The 22,297-nt window shown below is 33.8% G+C and overlaps 1 protein-coding gene across 5 annotated transcripts in view; it reads left to right on the forward strand.

The window, feature by feature from the left end:
* Positions 1-22,297, forward strand: part of STRN3 (striatin 3) — a 68,620-nt gene that overhangs the window by 20,858 nt on the left and 25,465 nt on the right. For 3 of the 5 annotated variants that reach the window (XM_075151730.1, XM_075151731.1, XM_075151734.1), the window contains exons 2-8: positions 459-562; positions 5,637-5,710; positions 7,216-7,297; positions 7,601-7,780; positions 8,246-8,378; positions 10,068-10,209; positions 15,847-15,957. In XM_075151730.1, the coding sequence (XP_075007831.1) occupies positions 459-562; positions 5,637-5,710; positions 7,216-7,297; positions 7,601-7,780; positions 8,246-8,378; positions 10,068-10,209; positions 15,847-15,957 (826 nt within the window). The remainder of the gene's footprint in view (positions 1-458; positions 563-5,636; positions 5,711-7,215; positions 7,298-7,600; positions 7,781-8,245; positions 8,379-10,067; positions 10,210-15,846; positions 15,958-22,297) is intronic. The other 2 variants (XM_075151732.1, XM_075151735.1) reach the window with 1 other exon arrangement.

Raw genomic sequence — 22,297 nt, forward strand, 5'->3', positions numbered from 1 at the left:
TTGTACATTCTGTATTTGAATTCATGTATCCGTTTCTTAATCTGTTCAATATACTGTCATTAAAACTAAATTTCTTAAAAGTATGCTGTGTACCTATTTTAGTATGACTTTGGGTTTGGAAGAAAATACATAACAGAATTTATGCTAACAATGCCATAAGGAAAAAAATGTGTGCATATATTAAAATGTTTAATATGATTGCTGTTTGTGCCTTCTTTTAGAGTTACTATACTAACTTTAATACCTTTATTTCAAGGCAAAACCCCCAACATTTATGAACAGAAAATAATACTTGGTCTCTAGTGCAGAAATATTTTTGTTGTTAATGACTGACTGAAGTGATTAATGCAAAACAGTCTCTTCTTTTTTTTTTGGTCCTTCCAAGCTAGACTTCATTGTTTTGTTTTGGGAACAGAATGGAATGAAATCCGTTATCTTTTGGTTTTTTGTGTTTTCAGGCTCGGATAGCGTTTTTACAAGGGGAAAGAAAGGGTCAAGAAAATTTGAAGAAAGATTTAGTGAGAAGAATAAAAATGTTAGAATATGCATTAAAACAAGAAAGGTAGGTATACAAATTGTTCAGCTTTTATCTGACCTGGACGACTTTAGACTGAAAGTTCCATCACGTTATGTAAACTATCTTTACTAGATGATTTTACAGTTACTTTATGTGAACTGTTTTTATGGTTGGTCATCTTTACACTATGTTTTCTGATAAACTTTAATGTCTGCTATAATAAAAAGTTGCATTATTTTCAAATTGTTCGGACTTGTGTCTTAAACACAGAAAGTTCAAATTGGACAGTTTCCCTTTTCTGAGTTAGAGTAATGGTACACTAATTAAGAATAAATGGTCCAAAAATATTTATACCTTATTACTATACCTTTACTTGATCTTCAGTGGTTTTAAACTTGAAGGGATGAAAAATATTGTTCTCTTGATTCCCTACAGCTATTTTGTATGTCTTGCATGACGAAAACTATACTTTGTGGCAGAACAGAATCCTTAAAAAGTTAGTACTACATTTTGAAGTATTGTTTTTTCATGCGGTAGATGCTAGAATTCCTAGCATTTTCTGCAGCATTAATTTAATGCTTTAAAAATTAAAATTCCATTCAGTCCATGCAGGCTAATGTCCTTCAAACCTACATGCTCTTCTGTTGCCTGACTGTTTCATTTGACCAAAATTAATTGGTAGTTAATGTAGCTAATTTTGCAAAAAGCGTAGGAAAATAATCTTGTCATGTGCCTTTACTTTCAGTAGTAGACTCAATTCTTAAATTTTATCTTGTTCTTAAAAACTAGCTGAATCCAACAGTGTAAACATCTTGAGGATCAGGCAACAAAATAGGTAGCCTTTATTTGTTTGATTTTTTATTTTGATTTGAGGGGAACATTCCTGCCAGAGTAAACTTAAAATTTTGTAGCAAAGCGTAGTGAGGCTTCACCTGAACATTTTTAAGTTTGTTATCCAAGAGTAAGTATATCTAAATATATTTTACATTATGAATTAGTACTATGAGTAAGTGACTAGTACAGAAATAACTTTGATTAGTTGGTTTCATATTAAAAACTAATGTTTTGGCAAGGATGGCTACATATCTCTCTGTGAAGTGTCCAGTATAAAGGTGTTTCAGAAAACTGCATATGTTCATACAGAAAGCCATATTGGCACATCACATGTTTTCTGGTGAAGTAATAGGCAGAAAGGATCTATTTCTTCATTCAGCCCTGTCCTCGAAATGGAAAGTAACTCAAGGTTTCCAACCAGTGTCAGACTAAAAGTTACATTTTTATATCATACCGGTAATGTGCAAATCACTCTGGATTCAAGGCAGATGAAAAGTATGCAAAGTGTTGGGCTGTGTGTACTCTTCCTTTAAAGAACATTGAACATATCAAAGGAATAATGTGCTGTTATGGCAGACCCAAGTGTCTTGGGTATAAGTAACTTTCTGAAGTTGAAGAAAAACATTTTGGTTATTTTGGCAATAATAAACTCTGTGTGCTGCACATAAAGACTTCCTGCAGATGCACACCATAAGGCTATGAGGATTGCCTACTTGTTGAGATGAATCAAAGGGAGTTAATTACAGCTGGAGTGTGAAGACATCATACAACAAATGCAGAATTTGGAGATGATCGGCGTTGGTGAAACCTCATTCCTGCTTTCCCCTGAAATGCAGCTGCCTTTGTAGTTTGACTTCCTGTCAAATTCCAAAATCTGTCTGATGGGCAAGAAACTTGTAATCGTATGTACAACAGAAGCAGAACAGCAGGAACATACAGTTTGCTTTAGTTCTTGTGGCTAGTGGGGACCAGCCAACACTGCATACTTTTCCAGAGGAAAATCCTTGCTTAAGTCCCAGCCAGAGTTGTCATGAAGATTGCTAAGAACAGGAACTGAAACTCTGGGATTGATTGGTGAATGTGTGGGAGGCGATGAGGAAGCTTTCTCTACAAATGTCCTGTAGTTTGAGGGGCTCTAATTGCGAAAGTATGATGGATTGAGTAAGGAAAGCAAGCAGGTACTGACTTGTCAGTAACTCATCTGAGAACGATAGTATGTTAGTTTCTTGGTTGTTGCACTGAATGAAGAGTTCACGATAATAAACAGGGCTTTTTTGCCATTGTTCCTCTGAGTGAAGAATCACAACTAATGAAAAGAAACCAGCCCCAAAGCAAAATAAATTCCAAGAATTTCAGATCTGAAAATTGTTGACAGCAATTTTCAGTGTTGCACCTGATTTCCCCACCGCCCCCTTTCTCTTCCTCTTGTTGTTCACTCCCTGATGCTGTCAAAAAGTTTCAGGTAGTGAAATATCACATTATAGGGAGTCAGAAACAAACTCATTCAGACAATGATGACTGTTGTGATTTCTCAGAAAAAGCGTATGAAACAGGACATCAGTGTGTAAGATAAAATAAAATGCAGTAGTAGTTGAAAATAGTTTTGGTATTTCTAGTATTAATCTCTAAGTATGTGTGCAACTGGTGTGATAATGTTTTAGAGAAGTAAAATGTTTATTAATTTAATGTCCTTAAATATTTTGGTAGTTCTGTATGAATTTTTGTAACAAAATCAGGTCTTAAGTAGTTCTATATATGGGATTCTTTGTTTGTAGCTAGTGGATATTCCTTTATGGTGATTTGTAGATCCAGCCAGATTTCTTCTCTTTTGTACTCTGAGCCATTCTACTCCAAGCTTCATTAGCATAGTGCTTAAATTAATAAGACTTGCTGAGATCATAAAGCTGTGGCTATATTTTGACTTCATGGGGTTTGGACTGGAGCTGGCTTATATCCTTGCAACTGAGTGGTGGGATTCAACAGTTAAATAGCAACAAGCAGTTAAATCAACTTAGGGCATTGTTTCTTCTCTTACTTTTTGACTCATGGAAACCTAGACTTAGAAGAATAGCAAGTCTATACTCAAAGGTTTCAAAAGATGCCTCTTGTAGAATTCAGTTACTGTGTGGTGTGGGGGAGTAACGTCACTGACTTGTCAACAACATTGTAGCTTGTTAGTGATTTTTAAGATATGTAATAATTACCCTTGTTTGTGTGATAATAATGGAGAGGAATACATGTGCAAAAATAGTTTATTGGAATTTAAGAAGATTAATTTCTTACTGTAAAATTGAAGTTGAGTATCAGATGTGATGTGAAAGACAGCTGATCTCATTACATGCAGCAATATTTTTGCTTATTTGTAATGGCTAGTCATTGGTATAATTTTAGATCAGATACATCATTATCTTCTCTAATGAACAATTAGAGCAGAATTTTAATTAATGTTTTGAAATTGTAGCTCCAAAATGGAACAACTGTTCCTGAATAGTATTTTCCACAGCTCTAAATTGAACAAGCTTAGGTTGGCTTTTCAATTACAGTGCTTTATTGGCTTCAATTATGAATTGAGCAAAAACATTTCATCAGCTTTATTTAACGTCACAATTTTGTAATGATTTTCATTTTGATTTTTTTTTTTTTACCCCCGAACGTAGAGTACTTCATAGGGCATATAAATCATACTATGTACACTTTCCCTAGAAGGCTTGGTGGAACAGTGCCCTATTACAATGTGGAACAAAGCTTTGTCTCTCAGTTTAAAGAGATCCCCTAGAGTAGAAAGTCTTACTAATGCATGGATGAAATATTAACATATTCACAAATAATTTTAAAAATTACGATTCTATTTACTTGGCAGTCAGTCAGATTCAGGTCACATAAATACCCAGCCTTCACAGGAGCCTTACAATTTTTTAGGTACAATGTAATTGCTATGAAATGCAGGATTTTATCTTAGTATAAAGGGTCAATAGTGCCATCTACTGACAGTTTGTTAATGAGACTGTTCCTAATTCCAATTTTAGCAGAAACTTCCGTAATTTAGAAGAAAATCTTCTATACCATGAAATATATAGGGCAGCATTTGAGATTAACTTTTACCTTCAATTTGGAAAAACTTGTAGCAGTGGCTCAACCATTTGAGAAGATGATTTGTTGGAAATCCTTGGTTTTGTCCAGCATGTATTCCATTATGTATCTTTTCTCAAGAAGTTTCATATTTGAGAGTAGTCTTTAAAATTGGTGGGAGCTAGATATGGTTCAGTTACTCTGAAAACTTTGGTCAAATATTTAATTTAGAATTATGAAGACAGCTGTATTTTATAGAGACGACTTTAAAATACAGCTGCTAACATTTTTACAGAGATCTTTCATCTTGGCTCTACTGCAGAACACCCTGAGCTCTTTTCCCTCAGATTTTGAGTATTTTTGCAGAGAATCTATGAGGCAAAAGTCAAATTGTGAAAGGTCTAGGACAAAGTTAGAGAATTCCAGGATATCGGTGTAGATAGTTCATATGATGTTCCTGGAGGTAAAGGGAGCTGAAGACATTTTGATGAGCAACTTGGGTAGAGAATAGAGATTTGGAAGGCTCATGCATACCTGCATGGAAATAGTATCACCAAGACCGATTTTTTAAAAAAAGTGATGGAGAAGAAGAGGTGAGGGGATCAGAGATCAGGAGATGGGAAGGAGCGAGGCATGTTTGCGTAGGTGGACTTAGCAGGAATTGGAAGCTAAGCCTCCAGTCAATGAGGAGGAGAAAATCAGTAAGAGAATACATGTGATGAGGGAATCTAGCACTCTGACATGGTTCATCAGAGGGAAAGTTCTCTATCATAAGCAAAGACAGAGCAGGAGAGAAATTGAAGCTGAAATTGAAGGTGGCAAATAGGCAGGAATCCCAAATGTGAGCTTCATTCATCGTAGTGTGATTGGCTAGCTATAACAGTGCTACAACTGAAAAAATAATCTCTGCTAAATAGTTGAACTTCCTGGTTTTCGAAAGGTTCTCTTAGTAGCTGACAAACATGAAAAAAACCCATATTCTTGGAGAACATACTAAACTCTCATCTAAAGTTATTTGATAATTGTGAATAATTGTAAGAAGGTTGTGTGTTCTTGAAAGACTAGAAATAATTGTCTGATGCAATAATTATCACAACAGTTTTATTTGGATAAATTATATTGTGTTAGTATGGTTGTTTTAAATGGAATAGTAGAATGTTTTGAGTTGGTAAAAGCATTGTATGCTAATTTGTTAAACATTTGCATACCTTTTCAGGGCAAAATATCATAAATTAAAATATGGCACAGAATTGAACCAAGGTGACTTGAAAATGCCAACTTTTGAATCAGGTAACTTTTTTACAATAGCCTGTTTTAGTATAATTTGTTTAGATTTGCTCTGTTCTAGATTTGCTCTGTTCAATTTATTGCAGCTTTCATTATTCCCTCTTAGGGGAATTCCTATTCCCCACCCCTCTTAGGTGTGTTATAGAGAAGATGTCTAGGAAAGGTTTGGTATTGGGTAAACATTGTTTAATCTGAAAATCAAAATTAATTGACCTTTCCCTTTTTGAAAGAGCTCTGAATGTCGAAGAAAGCTTTAAATAAAGTTACACAATTCCTTATTTGGCTGCTGCTTCTCATTATTTCTTATAATACCCCTTCTTGAAGGATTTAATATTTTTTTGCCATTGTGCTATCCATTCAGAAGGAAAGTGTAAGTGCAGAATAAATATAAGAAATAACATTGGTTTTTGGTGCTTTTATAAGATGCTAGTTTTTAAAGAATGAGGAAAAAAGAAATGTACTGCATTGGCCTGGGAAAAATGTTGAGCTTCTGTTTTTGTCTTAAATCAAGGAAAAAAGTCCTAAGAGAAAAATGAGACTATCCTTATTCATACTGTGGAGTACATCTGATTTTGTAATGTATATATGAAGTGATCATAACAGTTTTGCTCTTCACAATATTGCAGATAGAGGAAAGCATTTTTCATAACATTGGACTATTTAATAAGCAGAATTGCATGTGACTTCTCTTGAAATGTAGGTCTTTGGGAGGTTGCACTGTTGGCCTGTATTTGTGTAAAGTGCCTTAAAATTGTGGTCTACATATTTTTATTTTTTGTTCCCCCTTTTTTGGGTTGGTTTGTTTTTCTGCTTTAGAAGTGCCACATTTTGGCTACTTTATACCCAGCTGAAACTAGAGATCATTATGCATATTTCTTACTTGATGGGATTTTTCGTATGTGTTTAAAAGCAGTGCAAGTTAGATGTTAAAATCCTTAAACTATTAGTTTGTACCATGTTTTATAGTCTCTGCCATAGTAAAAGTGCAGTGGGTCTAAATTTTAATTGTTGATAGTAAACCGATGGAATTTGTGTTAAACTTGACATGTTTGTTTTCTCCAGATGCTGATATATGTCACTGTTTCTCTTATTTTAACTATATTTTCCATGTTGCTTTCTAAGCATCTCTGCTTTGTGAAAGAGATGTAGCCTGGTTTTTTTAGTGGTAACACTTCAGATGATCAGGGCAAAGTTTTCTTTTGTGTACAAGTTAAATATTTTTCTAGTTCCTTTTCTGCTTGTAAGGGGTCAGGATTTTTTAACTGATTCTCTTCTGTAAAATTATTTGCTTGATGCTTCAGCAAAGAATCAGAAAAAAAAATTTTTTAATTAAAAAACACTGCATAAGACTGCATCTAATTTAAAGCTTGTTTTTAAGATTTGCTTTTAGTTTCACTGGTGTTTTTTAAAAAGTACATTGATCTTTTAAAACAAAACCAATAGAAAACAAAAAAACAACTAAAACAGAACAAAAAAACCCCACCCAACTATGACACTCTATCTTTCAGAAGAAACCAAAGATACGGAGGTTCCCGCAGTACCTCAAAATAGCCAATTGACCTGGAAGCAAGGCAGACAGTTACTAAGACAGTAAGTAACATTGTTGAATATTGGTGTATTCAAACTCTTCCCTGAAGTATGAGGAGCTGTATGTATGTTTACTCTATGAAACAGAGTAATTGAGGTGCGCAAATAGTGGTTCATTTTTCAGGACTTCGTAGTCTTGAGCTTTAAGCAGTATAGAGTAAGGTTTTCCATATGAGATGGATAGCAATGAAGCTTATTTTCCATAAATGATATAATAGTGGCATTAATTTTTAACGGTCAATACTAATTTCTTTCCTTTTCCCTCAAACATGCTTTCCCATTTCTTTCTTCTCCTAATGCATCTAGGTATCTTCAGGAAGTAGGTTATACAGATACAATATTGGATGTACGCTCTCAGCGGGTAAGGTCTTTGCTTGGGCTCTCCAATTCAGAACCAAATGGTTCGGTAGAGACAAAGAACTTAGAACAGATCCTCAATGGGGGTGAATCTCCTTCATCAAAACAAAAGGGACAGGAAATCAAAAGGTAAGTGAAGAGATAAGAAATGCATAAAGTTTAAGTGTGTTTTACTTAGTCATTGATACGTACTGGTCAGTTCACACTGAACTTTCAGCTCTGGAGTCTCTGAACACCTGTGAGCGTAGCTGACTACAAATGCTTATGAATTCAACTGAAATTGATAGGAACATATGTATCTATATTACATATATATATTATACATATATATTTTGTACAGGAAAACATATAGTGTATTGAAGCTGAATTTGTCATATAACCACTTTGGAGTTGTTATTTTAAGGAAAGATTCTGTTGAGTGGTGCTTTTATAATAAGGAATTAGACAGCTGTAAACTTCTTCATAAAACCATTTCTTGTTGTTTTGCTAGTTTTAAAGCTCTTAAGCTGTTAAGTAGCAATTAATCTGATTAATCTTCTAAAATCTCTTCTGCAAGTAAAATGGATTCTCTGTATAATGTTTTTATTTATGCAGGAATTCTGGTGATGTTCTTGAAACATTTAACTTCTTAGAAAACGCAGATGATAGTGATGAAGAAGAAGAGAGTGACATGATAGAAGATATTGCAGAAGGAAAAGAAAAGCACCGGATAAATAAGAAACACAAAGTAAAAGACTTTTAAATTTTTTTTTATAGATCTGAAATCCCCTCTAAAAAGGGAAATCTTTTTTTTCCAGGTGATTATAAATATGTCTTGTTAAAATGTTTGTTGTTGTACCTTCGTTATCTGAATGGATTGTAAGCAGGTGCGTTTTTGATAAATTTGGTGGTTTAGTTAAAATATTACCTTGAAAACTTGAAAACAACCAACCAATCTGTCTGCAAATGTGAATTAATTGATGAAAGAGAACTGATTTGGCCATCTCAGCTTCTCAGCATACTTTGAGTCCTTTTATGAGGCAAATGTAGCACAATACAATGTGCATCCTTTCTGAATTTTGGAGAAGGTAAGGACAATTCCTTAGAAGAAACTAAATTATGTAATGGGAAAAAAAAATCAGTTCCATGCCAAATACGTGTTTAATTCTTCCTTTTATGCAGCTTTTTACTGAATATGTTAAGAACCTGACAGAGACTTGTTTCCAGTAACCTTCTGTTTAAGGTTCAATTAAGTTTTGTTCTGTTTTATTTTCCTCTTTAGTTTTCCATTCTGTGAGCAGCTTTCTAGGTAGGATAGACTATATTACCTGTTCCTTTTTAGTTCTTTTTCTCCTGTACTGGAAGAGTCTCCCTGTCGTTGGGATTTCTTTATGTAAAGAGGTTGATGTATGAACATTGTATTGACAGTTTTATTACTTTTTGCTTAGTAGAGTATTCTGTAGCATGGTGGCCCCTCTGGCTGCATTGAATTTCCTTAAATAGCTCGCAGCATTAGCTCAGCTTGACGAGTCTTAATCTCCCAACTTGACTTGTCAGAAGAGTTTTCCACTACACCTTCGGTATTAAGTTGTACTTCTGGTACATAGATTAATCAAGCAATTGGTTGAATCTTTTTTGTTCCAAGGCAGTAGATAGTCTGATAAAAAGATTATCTAATAAGTAAATTTCCAAGCACACATATGAAGACATTACACTTATTTTTTGACTCTTGGCAAAGCTTGATTTTTATAGAAAGTAGAAGGATTATTTGTAGTTATCTTGGTAAAAATTGTTTCTTTCTGTAAAAGCGTAAGAATATTGTGCAAGTCATAGAAACAAAACATAACCCCATGTGGAAATTTTCTTCACCTGCAGAACGAAAGAAAACTTTTCACTGTTGCCTTGGTAGGAGGGTGGTTTGTTTTGTTTAAGGTGAAGGTGTGGTAGAACTAGTAAAAAGACACTTTCCAGAAAACACCGTATTTTCCAAGCTTAAGCTTAATACTGAAATAGAACTGGAAAGCAAAATAGAAAACTGGAAAAAAGGCTTCTGGACCAGTAGAAAACACAGTTTGTTTGTAAAGCTTCTCTGCAGAAATATTGAAACTGCAGGAAAATCAACAAAATTTTCCAATTGATATGTTTTAAATAAAAAATAAAGACTAGGATGTATGGGATTGTTTTTGTTGCTAAACCTAATGTCAGTATTCTTTTCATTTCGTAATGATCACTAGACTGTGCTGCTTGATTTTTTTTTTTATAAGCAGCTCTAGATCTGACTACATCTAAGTGTCTTTTTCTGCATTTCACATTGAAAAATGTTTTCCCCTGCAACCAAGTACTCAGTGAGAGTAATCTATATCACTTCTAACCTAAATATTTGAGTAGAAAAAACTGTTCATGATTCAAATGCAGAAAAATGTTTATCTGCTTGCAGATTGGTAATGAAGGTTTAGCTGCTGACCTTACAGATGACCCTGATACTGAAGAAGCTTTGAAAGAATTTGATTTTTTAGTGACAGCTGAAGATGGTGAGGGAGCTGGAGAAGCTCGAAGTTCAGGAGATGGAACAGAGTGGGGTAAGATGCTAACAAACGCATTTAGAAATAAAAGAATACTTGTTCATGATAGTACATAAGAGTTGCAATACCTACTAAGATGGTGTGCATGTGTGGATGATTGTGGTGACCAAATGCTGATGCTTAGATAATAGCGTATTGGATGCTGAAACTTTCATATATATATATATATAGATATAGATATGTATATATGCTGTTGTAGTTGCCACAAATACAATTGTAGTTACATTTGTTTCAGGTTTGGATTCCAAAACTAAAAGAAGAGAGTATTTTCTTTCTTGAATAAGAAAGGCTAGGATTCTGAATGTTTTTATACCTGAATTAAATTTGCTTTCAAATCTAGATTTTTTTTTTTTCTTCCCTGTTTGTTTTTGATCAGGAGCTTTAAACTTTTTATGCTCAAATTAAATGAATTTCTTTGGTGTACTTGTAGAAATGGGCAATTAGTATAGTTAGTTTTTCTGACTGAGATTTTTAGATGTTATTGCTAATGTGGCTTGCATTAGTAGAATCAAAAAATACTTTTGTATTTGCCCAACTTTTTATTTATTTATTTTAATTTTAGAGTAGATAATAAAATTAAGTAGGTTACTAATTTGATGTGAAACAAAATATGCTAAGTCAGAAACTCCTGGAGCTTACATGTTTCAAAGGAAGAAATTGAAAGAGAGAGAGAATTTGGGTAGGAGAAAGACTAATGAACCAAGTAATTCACATCCGCCTTGAAATGGGAAATTGACCATCTTAGTTTCTGAACTGTGCTACAAGCAGTTTTGTGGTTGCATACTGCAAATCTTTCATTGTAAGGCCAAAAAGTGCCACTAGATCATCTCATTTGACCATTTTGTCATTGAGACAATGAATTTGTCATACTTAGATAAACACCTCAGTGACCAAACAGAATATAAAGGTCTACAGAAATCAAAATACTGGCACATCTTCCAGGAAAATCATCCAGTCTTGATTTTGAAGGTACCAAGGATTAGAAAGCATTCCTCCCTGGAAATTAGTATCAAAGGGTTAGTCACATTTATTTTTAAAACTCAGTCTTATTTCTAGTTGGAAGATGAAGCCGGACAAACTGTTACCTTTAGTTTTGGTAATACCTGTCTACCTGTTAGAAGCATTTTAGTTGCTTGGTGTTGTTCCCCTTTTGAAGGCGATGTTATTTGGTTAGTTTCTTGGTCATCTTTTTGTCTAGCCAAACAGGCAAGTCTCTTGGTATAAGACGTCTCATAGGCCCTGAAGCCAAGTTTTTAACTTTGTTTGCAACATCCCTTCAAATGTATAGTGGTGCAGAAAGTTCTGGTACTAGCATCAGTCTTACCACTATTGTATATAGAAGGAAAGACAGCTTGATACTATAATTCATGCAGTCAAAGATTTATCCATTTTTTCACAGCAGACTGCTGAAACTTACTGAACTAGCTTGTCCATTGAAATTCCAAGTCATTGCTTTCCAAGATTACTTTCCAGTGTGTTACATCTTTGTCATCTTCTCAGGTAGTTACCCAGAATGGGAGGATTCTGATTTATTTGCAATGCTGACTTTGCAAGTTAAATTTTTTCAAACTTGTTTTCAAGCAGTTCAGTTGCTATCCCAAACTTAAAAATAAAATACAATAAAATTTAAAAATCTTATTTTAAAAATCAAATTGACCCACCACACTTTTCAGAGAACAGTTTGAATGTCTTTTATTACAGTTTAAGTGAACCTATAGCAAAAGTGAGGCAGAGCATTTTGGGAGTTTGTATACACTTGTGATTGCTTTTTTGTGACATCTGGTTTAACTGCAGTAATTCTGTTGTTACCAAAATGCTCGTGTCTGAGGCAAGGAAGTGGGAAAGAGGAAATAAACATAAACCTACTTTCATCTTAAAAAGTATGCGTTCTGAGTTTTGCCATATGAAGACAATATCCATAAGCTTGTTGTATATTTTGTACTAACGTACTCTTTAAACGAGTTAGAAGACATACTTCCAACTGTACTAGCAATGCTTTTTTGATAGTATGTCACCGATTTTAGTACAGCTGTTCTTTCCTTAAGTGGATGTTTAAGGATACAATCTCTCAGGTCTTGGGGTTAAGTGTCACTTTTTTAAAGATCAGTGTGTAAATTTGAAATATTTAAAGTCAATGCTTCTTTATTACCTATCAAAAACAGCATTTCAAATATTGTCGCACTTAAATACCTTCTAAAATAACATAATACATTGCCTAAACCAATTTATTTTAGCCTGTCATGTTATTTTGAACTCTGTGAAACTGTTACTACTTGAAATCTCCAGGTCCATCCATTTATTTATTTTTTACAGGGAACTTCATTTAAATGAATACTTGCCATTATGTTCTAAACAATTGCATCAATCATCAACTTTAGTATTTCAGTTATAATTCATATTTTTCTTATCTTTGTAATGTAAATAGTTGCTCTGTTCTATTTTCTTCTCAGCTTTTTTTTCTTCCTGTTTTCGTTTTCCTGTCATTGGCATCCTTCTATCACTTCCTACTCTTGCAAAGATTTGGGCTTTCTGAAAAAATGTAGATGTTTACATATGTATTTCTTTATAATGCTTTTATTTAGTATTTGGAAACCAAACTTCTGATGTTTAGGTTCTAAACCTATTGCTTAGTTTTGCTTTATTATTACTTTCAATACTTAATTGTCTAAGTATTATCTGTAGGTTTAACTTCAGATATGTTAAAATATTTCATTGCCAAATTTGATAGTTAAGTTTTTGCTATTGGAGACTTTTGCAAACCAACCACCGAGCATGGAAGTTTGGGTTGCCTTTTTTTCCTTCCTATAATACGACTTTTTATGAACACATTCTTTTTTGTAAGTGCCTCATTTAATATACACTGAAGTGTCCTGTCATGTGACATGTTTTACTTAGGAATAGCTTATCTTCAAAATAGTGAAAGATGAGCAAATTCAAACAGTGTTAAATAAACTATGCAGCACGTTCAAAAATGAATGTACATTTTTAGATTAGAAGTTTATAAATACCTTGTGGTGATATAGTATCATCAAGAAAAAGATGCATATAGAACTTCTGTTTGCTTAAGCAAACAGGAATACATACATATTATTATATATTATGTTCCATATTACAGATATTACATATTATGTAGTCTTCTTATTCTGCTTATGATTTCGATGACTAACTATGTGTTCATCACTGAATTTCTCCTCTCCATGAAACACAAAATTTCTGTTTACAGATAGACCATGAGTCAGAGAATGACTGACTGTGCCCAGAATTCTGTGTGGCAGAGTGTGACTGGAATTCAGTGTCTCTTAAGTCATCTTTTAAATAAAATTAAAAAAAAAAAAAAAAGGTCCTTTCTCCACTAAACGGTATTGACTAGCGGGCATCCTGGATCCTCTGCACTGTCCTGATGTCAGTTTAGTGTTGGTTATAAACACTGCAGGCCATTTGAGGAAGTTCACTACTAGGAGGGAATTGCGGAAGTCTTCTAGTTACATGGCTGTCTTCTGAAATAGCTAAGCATATCTAGGCATACCTGAGAGAAATGCTGCTGGGTTTTCTTAAAAATCTTCATTGAAATTCATTTCACAGCCTCTCTGGTTAGTCAGAGTTAGTGTTTTATCTAGTTTTCTGTTTACGACCTACATTTCAGCAGCCGATAGCATTGTTTTTGAGTATTTATGTTTGCAGGCTTACGTTTTTCCTGTTCTCTGTTGATTCGGTGAGCCCAGGTCCTTCAAATTCTTTGTCTTGATATCTAAATGCCCTGTTTGCTTTGCAATCTACAGACATTTTCTAAACTTCTAGTGTAGGACACAGACTCGACATATTACTTCAATTTTGTCATCACCATCACTGAATTATGTGGACTACTCCTTGTTTAATACACCACACCTTTTAAAACATACCAGAATGACAGTTTTGTTGTGGCTTTTTTTTTTTTTTTTACAACAGCATTACATTGCTGTTTTGTATGTTCAGCTTCTGGTTCAGTTTAATTCCTGAATTATTCTCTGCAATGCTGCAACCTAGCTCATTATTTTCCTTTTATCAATGAAGCTTTGGATATTTTTTTTTTCATTTTAATTTGTTCTTAAATGAATTTCCTTTCATTGGGTTTTAGGGTTTTTTTTTGTTGTTTTCCCTAATTTCCTTCCTCTTTTGGTTGGGCATATTCTCTGACTTATCTTTCTGTGCCTCTTGTATTTCCTGACTAATCACTATTCTTCTCTGTCAGTGTTTTGGCCCGGCGATCATAAAGATTGAGGTCTTTGTGTTTGCAGTTTGGTAGTTGTAGCTGCAGTTTGGCGTAGGATGTCATTGTTCCATTCCCCTCTCCACAGTTCTTTGTGGACAGCTCAGGGGATTTTACCATTATGCTTCCTGTTTCGTGCCTTCGCCACCCGTTGATCATTTCTATATTCCACCTCTTTGATCAAGATTGTTTCTCTTTGTCCTTGATCGGCCCTACTTGAATGATGGTCTTTTGGTAGATGCATCAATATCCTAGGATATCTTCTCATTCGTTGTCATGTTTTGTCATGAAACGTGTACTTGGAATAACTCCTGCTGGTTTGCATGCTAAATGCATGTTTCTTTGTCTCTGCTGTGTCTGGCTCCTCCTCTTGTGCACTTTTATGACTGTAATGGTTGTAACTTCAAAAATTGCTGTTTTATGAAAACACTGCTATCGTAGGTATGATTGCAAGTTGGGAAATGAGGAACTTAGGTTTATTATTTTATGTCTAAAGAATTCGTGAGCATAAGCTTAACTGGCACGCAAACCAAGTTTGGCTGCCTAGTTGTCTTTTAGCAAAAGTCCTTCTGCAAATGTTACATTTACCTTGTCTTATAAACAAGTTTATCCTTTCACTAATTCTATGTTTCCAGAAATATTTAAGATGGATAGTTTAGAAAAGTGGAAACTTGACTTTTCTTGGAGAATAATTAACTGCAATATTTGTCAAACAGAAAAAGATATGTCTTCTGAAACTATGTGGAATGTTGTATTTCTGCTCATTATAATTTAATTGCTGGAATGCAGTGGGATGTCAATTTATTCACCTGTGCAAATTAGTTTTCATCATCTTTTCATCAAAAAGCTGTATTTATACACTTGTTTCTCTGATTATAAGTAGGACCAAGGTTTCTTCCTTGTGCATGTAGAATGAGTGCGAGAGGATGCATGGTGGTCTTCATGAATAAACTGGCACTGACTTACTCAGCTTGCATTTTCATGAGTGATATAGCATGAATACTTTTATTTGCTTATTCAACACTGGCTGTATAATTTTTTAACACTGTCTTTCTAAAGATGCAGTAATCGTTTCTGAACACCAATGAATTTTTATGTATTTTGAAGTATCTAACATGAACAGTTACTTATGAAGCTTAATTTGTTTGCTCCTTAGTAACAAATTAACATACAATTTTCAAATATGTAACTGATATTATACAGTGCCTTGGAAAACTGTATTAAATGAGACTTAGTATTTTGTAAACTTAAAACTGAGACTGCACCTTTAAAGTAAAGATTTATTAAGAACTTTTATTAATGCTCTTATACAGCTATGATAGTAAATCGCCAACAGCTTGCATTGCCAATTGCTGATTTTTTTTCTTTTAATAATATGCTGCATGTAGACAAAGATGACCTGTCCCCAACTGCTGAGGTTTGGGATGTAGACCAGGGACTAATAAGTAAACTGAAGGAACAGTACAAGAAGGAACGAAAGGGGAAGAAAGGGGTAAAGAGTAAGTGCAGATTCTGAATCTTGTAATGCAAAGCTTTTTTTGCCTATCTATATAGAAGACGTTTTTTCTCACAAGTTCTGTTTTTGTTTTTTTCATTAAGCATCATTTTCTGTAACGGGGGCAACCAACTTTAACTTTCTACCTGCTGAATGTGAATATGTCAAAACCTTTGACAGCCATTTCCTAGATAAGAAATGTTGAAAACACATAAAAATTTAAGATTAAATAGATAAAGAGAGCTAAATGGTTTGAAATGTGAGTGTAAAAATAATGAGCATCTGGCATTTTGAGGATATTCCTACTCTGAGAAGTTTTCTGAAGAATACAAACTTTATCTGCTTCTTAAGGTATAATACTATGGTATTGTTGTGGGTGGGTTTTTTGGGGGTTTTTGTGTTTCTTAACATGAGCTTGAATCAAGCTATAATTGCTATTTATGGACTTGTAATTATTTTTACAATCTAAGGCAATGAGAATAAAAAAATGCCTGTAATGTAAATACGAACTTTTTTGTGGCTTTGTTTAGGATATAATCTTTATTTTATGGTGCCCTTCACTTTTCTGTGCTGTTACCACATTTTGGTTGACACCTCTTTACTCTTTAAGAGTTTTCAGACCTATTTGAACTATGTGAGTTAAACCAAACTTCAATATTGAAATACCTGGTAAAAACGCTTTTGTAACTTATGTCATCAACTAAACAAAGTACTTAGTGAAGAAAGTGTTATTAAATCAATGTCACTAGAGAAGCTCCCATTGCAGTGTTTTTATTTTGAAAGTATATTATAACAGTTTCTGGCAATATTTAGTAAAAATGATTTTTTCCCTTGATTTGAAAAATAGTGTGAATATGTACTAACTAAATTAAGTGATATTAAAATATAACACTTCATGAAGAATTCTGTAATTATTAAGATTTGAATTTATTTTGTAACATCTAACAAACTAAAATTCAGTTAGCACATGTTGATTGTTTTTTCAGCAATTTTGCATGACTCGCACGTACACACACAAATATAAAAACTTCGAAGTAAAGATTTTTACCTAGTCTTTGGTTTGATTAGAACTTACAGTGGTAATCTGGGTGCTAATGGGTATCCTCATTTAAATCAGCAGTTGACACCAAATTCATATGAAGTATTTTTTAGGGTTAGAAACTTCCTTTTAATACTAAAATGGACTTCTTTTATTTGAAATTTTCTTACTAAACTTCACATTTTAGACTTTTGGAAGCACAATGGCTGCAAAATAACAGCAAATGTTTTGAATTCTGGGGGAAAAAAGAGAGTAATTATTTAGGGGATTTTTATATTTCTCTCTCAAAAATTGTGCCTTTACGTTGTCGCATACAGAAAGTTCATGATCTCATGTCTGATCTTGTACTTTTGTTTCGATTCTAATCTTTCTGCACCCACCACACCAGTTAGTTTCTACTTTTTGGCTTGTGCAAGGTAAGCAGCTGTAAAACAGGGACAAGTAGTGTTGCTCTAGGATTATAAATTCTATGAAAAACTCTTTTCAGGCCTCCAAATTTGTTTTAGTGGCATTATTTTGGCTTGTCTAAAAGTATTTCTCTTTCCTGCGCTTGTTGCTTCCTTGGCTGCTATGCAATCAAGAATTTCTATCATCTTTTTAGTTTTCCATCTGTAAATCTTAAAATTTGCAGAAGAGGAGCATAATTCTCACCTATCAAAAATAACTACTTTGTCAAAAACTGGTATTTTAATGCTCTACATTGCTGATTAAATTGGTTGTAACTATTATTTAAAATAAATAGTGATTATTCTATCTGAAATATCCAGTTGCAAAATTTAACTTTGCAACATTATTATCATAACTTTCCTTCTTGTCTGCTTTCCTGCAGTTGCCGCAAACAGTGTAACATTAAGTTTGTACCATGAATGGCGTGACATGTTGGCCATCAGTTATTATTTGATGTATATTGTCTTTTGACAATGTGTGTTACACTATCAAAACTTAAAGAAGTGTTTTCTTCATCTAAAGTAATTTTGAAACCTGCTTATGTTCACATAAGAGAATATTTAGGAGACAACTGCATGTGTCAATGCTGTGAGGTCACATAAGTCACTGTTTAGACTTTTGGGTTTTAAGGTTTAAATTCTCCTTTGGGAAACCAAAGTTGACGTAGATAGTTTCACAGGGTGGTTTGTGGGATTCTGCACTTGCATCATGCTCGTGATAGTTTCTGATTTAAAAATTGGCCTCCAAATCTAATTGAATGAGATAACTGAATGATGAGATAATTGAATGAGCTAATTGAATGAGATAACTCCACACACAGTGAAAATACGCATTTAAGGTTGGACAGGTTTGTTTAAATTCTGATTTAATTTGTAGACTTTTTTGCGGCTTTTTTAACATTCTGAGACTGAAAATAGTGTTGAAGGCCGCCTTTATTCCTACTTGTCATGTCTGATCATTCATGGACTTCATTCTGAATATTCATCTCTTACTTTGCTCTTCAGTGTATTGTCAGACTTTTATCAGAATTTATTTCAAGCCATATCAGAATTTATATGCATGGCAGTATATAATCATCATAAAGAGCAAATAAATCTGCATTGACTATCACCCCTTGCAATACTTTGAGGACAGCATAATAGGGCAGACATTCTAATGGGTTCTTTTGTTAGATGTGCACCTAGTAACTACCATAATCTGCATTTAGACTGTTGTCTTCATAACAGGGTCTTCATAGCCCTGGCCCAGGCGTGGTAACTTTCATTCCAAATGTAGAGATAAATAAGTAAACAGAAGTAGATTTGATCCTATTTTGATACTTCTGTAGTCTGCATTTATATGTTTTCTTTTGGGTGGAACACCTTAATTTAGGTCATCCTCTGTCAGCACATTATGTTTTCATAATGTAATACTTACTCTTTTGTCTTTTTTTTTTCCTGTCATGATAGTCACCATGTTATGTGGAAATACTGCTTTCTTATGAAAGGATCTTTTTTAAAAAAAAAAAAATCAAACCAAAAACCACGCCACACTTTAATTGCCTTTGTAGTATCAGCTGTAAAATAACCCAAAACCTGCTTATTGAAGAGTTCTTATTTAAAAAAAAATAAAAATACACAAATCAACCACAGCCTATTCTGGACTTCATTGTGATAAATAGATAAGGAGTTAGGTTTGATTTCTACAAAACCAGGCTTACCTTTTACAGTAATATGTGAAATTTAAGGCCAGTTTTTTGCCCAAGTTTGATAAGATCAGTTTTGGCAGGTAAATCAGGGGATGTCTGTTTTTCAGATATAGTCCATCACATTTTCAGAACATAATAGTGGAGATGATGCATATCTCATTTCATACCATCGGGAAAGAGTAATGTGTTCTTAGCAATTTGAAAGCTAGTTTTCCCATCTTAAATTGTATGTGTACATCACTGTTAAAATGAAGTTAATTTTACTGATTTTCCTTAGTTTCCTTGAAACTTCTCTCATTTTTTACTTTCCTGCTCCTTTCCTTCAGTCTAATTGTTCTGTATTTATGAAACAGTATCTGTCCCAATCAGTTTGTAAGCCTTGGTTTCTGGGAATACAGTGTAATAGGTGATAGGCATGAAAACAAATTTGGATTTTAGCATCTTCATTAGCATCACCTGTTGATGTAGAAGGATCCCTGTGTTGTATTTGGACTTGGGCTATTACATCTTGGAGCTAATAGAAATCTGCTAATGGTTTCTCAAACTTCGGCTTCTCAGACTACAAGTTTTCAGCACTGAATATTCAATTACCTTTTTCTCTTTAGATCTGTCAAGGGGGGTACACTGAGATGGGATTGTAGGTGTTTTGCTTTTGTTCATAACAGATTCTGATTTTTTACTGATTTTTTTTGTTTCTTTTGGGGGTTTTTTGTTGTTGTTCTGGTCTTTTTCTTGAGGATAAAACACAGTCATCCAGTTTGGGCCTTATGCAGAGACAGCACATTCTTATCCTTAAAAATATCTTTGTAACATTTAAAATACATCAACAATTATATGAAAGTACACTTGCACTTATTTGAAAGCAGAAGTCTGCACAGTCTTCTGTGGTGGTGGCACAATCTTGACTATTGACATTTTTCAGCATGAAATACAGAGAAGTTGCTGGGAACAGCAGCTGCTCTTTTGTAAACTTCAGAAAGAAGTTTCTCTCTGTATTGTATGATGGATTGAGGGCTGTTCTGAGGTTGTGCCTGAAGGGCAAGAAGTGACTAAACATACTGAAAAACATTAAAAGGCAAGACTGACAGTCCCCTAATCAGTGACATACTAAATGACTGGCTGGTTCAAGGTAGCAGACCAGGGGGGCCACTTCTAGTTACTTCTGAGTGTGCTCTGAGACAAACTTCTCATGCCCATATGTTTGGTGTGAAAGCACCTCCAAAAGATGCTTTCAGTTTGGATGTGAATAAGGGTTTATAAGCCATTTTTGGCATTTTTCCATCCATGTGTTGAACAGTTCATGCAACTTGGAGAAGACAAATGCGTTTTCTTCTGGAAAGCAAAGGGTATATTAAAGTAGACAGTTTGGGTACTAGTCATGACTTTTATCATGTCACTTATTGATTGCTCTGTGATATCTTCAAGAATGTATCTGCTGCTGGTGGCTCACTGATGGCCAACTGGAATAAAGACAAAAGGAAGCTTTGTGGTCTGTATGGTAAAGACCTGGCTGTTTTAAGAATGACTTTTTTTATGTGAGATCTGATCTGCTGACTGCAATTAAGGATCATACCTTTGAAATGAAATCCTATCAGTCTAGTGGCTGTTATAAAAGAAGTGTTGGTGCAAAAGAGATATTCCTCATTTTTATTATTTTACACTCACTTCATTCGCTGAGATCACAGGTTTCCAGACTTACTTCTACATGAGAGAGAAATGAAACGTAACCACTCAAGAAATCTGTTCTGTTGCATAAGAGAAACTTTTGAAAGCCATTTTTATTCTCAAACTTCTAGGTAGCAGCCTTCGTAGATTTAATTGGAATACTAAGTGTTCCATAAAAGAAAGAAAGAAAAATGTCAGAAGTGCAGGGAAAAAAGTATAGGGTGTTCTTTATTATTTGGCAAGAGGAAAATGTTTTGCAAGTATTAATGAGAATAGTTATATATGATCCCTCTTGGGGTATGCGTGGTGTACTTTTGCTGTGATTCTACTTCCAGAAATGTTTTTCATTGTCATCCTTCTCTCCAGAGAATTCTCTGTTACCTCCAGAGAATTCAATTATTTATGGATATTTATTTTTAAACACATAAATTTTAACCATTTTTTGTCAGTAAGATCTAAAACTTAAAATGATCAGACATTATTTGAAAGAGTGTCTTTTAGTGTTTAACTGTTTAAATGAACGGTTCTGCTTTTGATAAGTCATCTGTTTACCTTTTACTTTTTTGAGAATGAAGGCTTTGTTGTAGTTTTGATTTCCTTTTAATAAAAGTGGTATATGTCACCTCAGAGTATAAGAAATTGTTTCCTAATGCTTACATTACTAAAAAATGGACATATTTAAAAATTATTTCAGTTCTAATATGCCCTTTTAAAGATAGTAAACACTTATATTTTAGCAAGTTGAAAAGCATAGTTTTTGGGGGCGGAGTGGTGGGTTTTTTTATTTTAAATGTTCTACAATATAGCTGCCTGCAGTCCTGGGAAGGACTCTTTTATTGATTAAAAGCTGGTTATCTCTTGCATCATTGTGGATCATTTTCTTTAAAGAGATTCTGTCACTGAAATTTCACTTTATGATTGAAGCTTGACTTTTTGACATGCAAGGTGGAAGCAGGAATGACTTTATTAATTAAAAAAAAATTAAATTATAACATACTATTCTTGTTTGCTAGTGTCTACATCGTGAATTTAATGCACATATAATTCAGAATGCTTTGTTTCTGGAGGCATGCTTGTATAATAAGGATAATATACATCTGCAGTTTCATATGGTGGTAGAAGCATTCTTGCTCTTGTGTTTAATAAACACTATACAATTTAAATGCCATTCAAAAGCAGGGAAAGTTAATTGTTCGTTGCACCCCCATTATGAGTTGTCTGTACTTTTTCCCTCATTTTTAAGCTTATTTTTTATTTGCACTTTGTTTTTCAGTGTTAAATTGTTTAGTATAGTTAAAGTTGTGTAATATTATTAGCAAATGTTTAATTCCTATGTATTTTGTTTAATACTTAATGTTCTTATAATATTTGGCTTGACTTCTCAGTAGGGCTGTGAGATTATTTTTTTTTTCTCCCACAGGAAATTGTAGAATAGATCTACAGAACACAAAGGAGTTTTTCTTTGATTTAGTGAATTAAAACTGTTTGCATGTAGTTTTCAGATTT

Source organism: Calonectris borealis, chromosome 5 (assembly GCF_964195595.1).
Source record: "Calonectris borealis chromosome 5, bCalBor7.hap1.2, whole genome shotgun sequence".
NCBI classification, from domain to species: domain Eukaryota; kingdom Metazoa; phylum Chordata; class Aves; order Procellariiformes; family Procellariidae; genus Calonectris; species Calonectris borealis.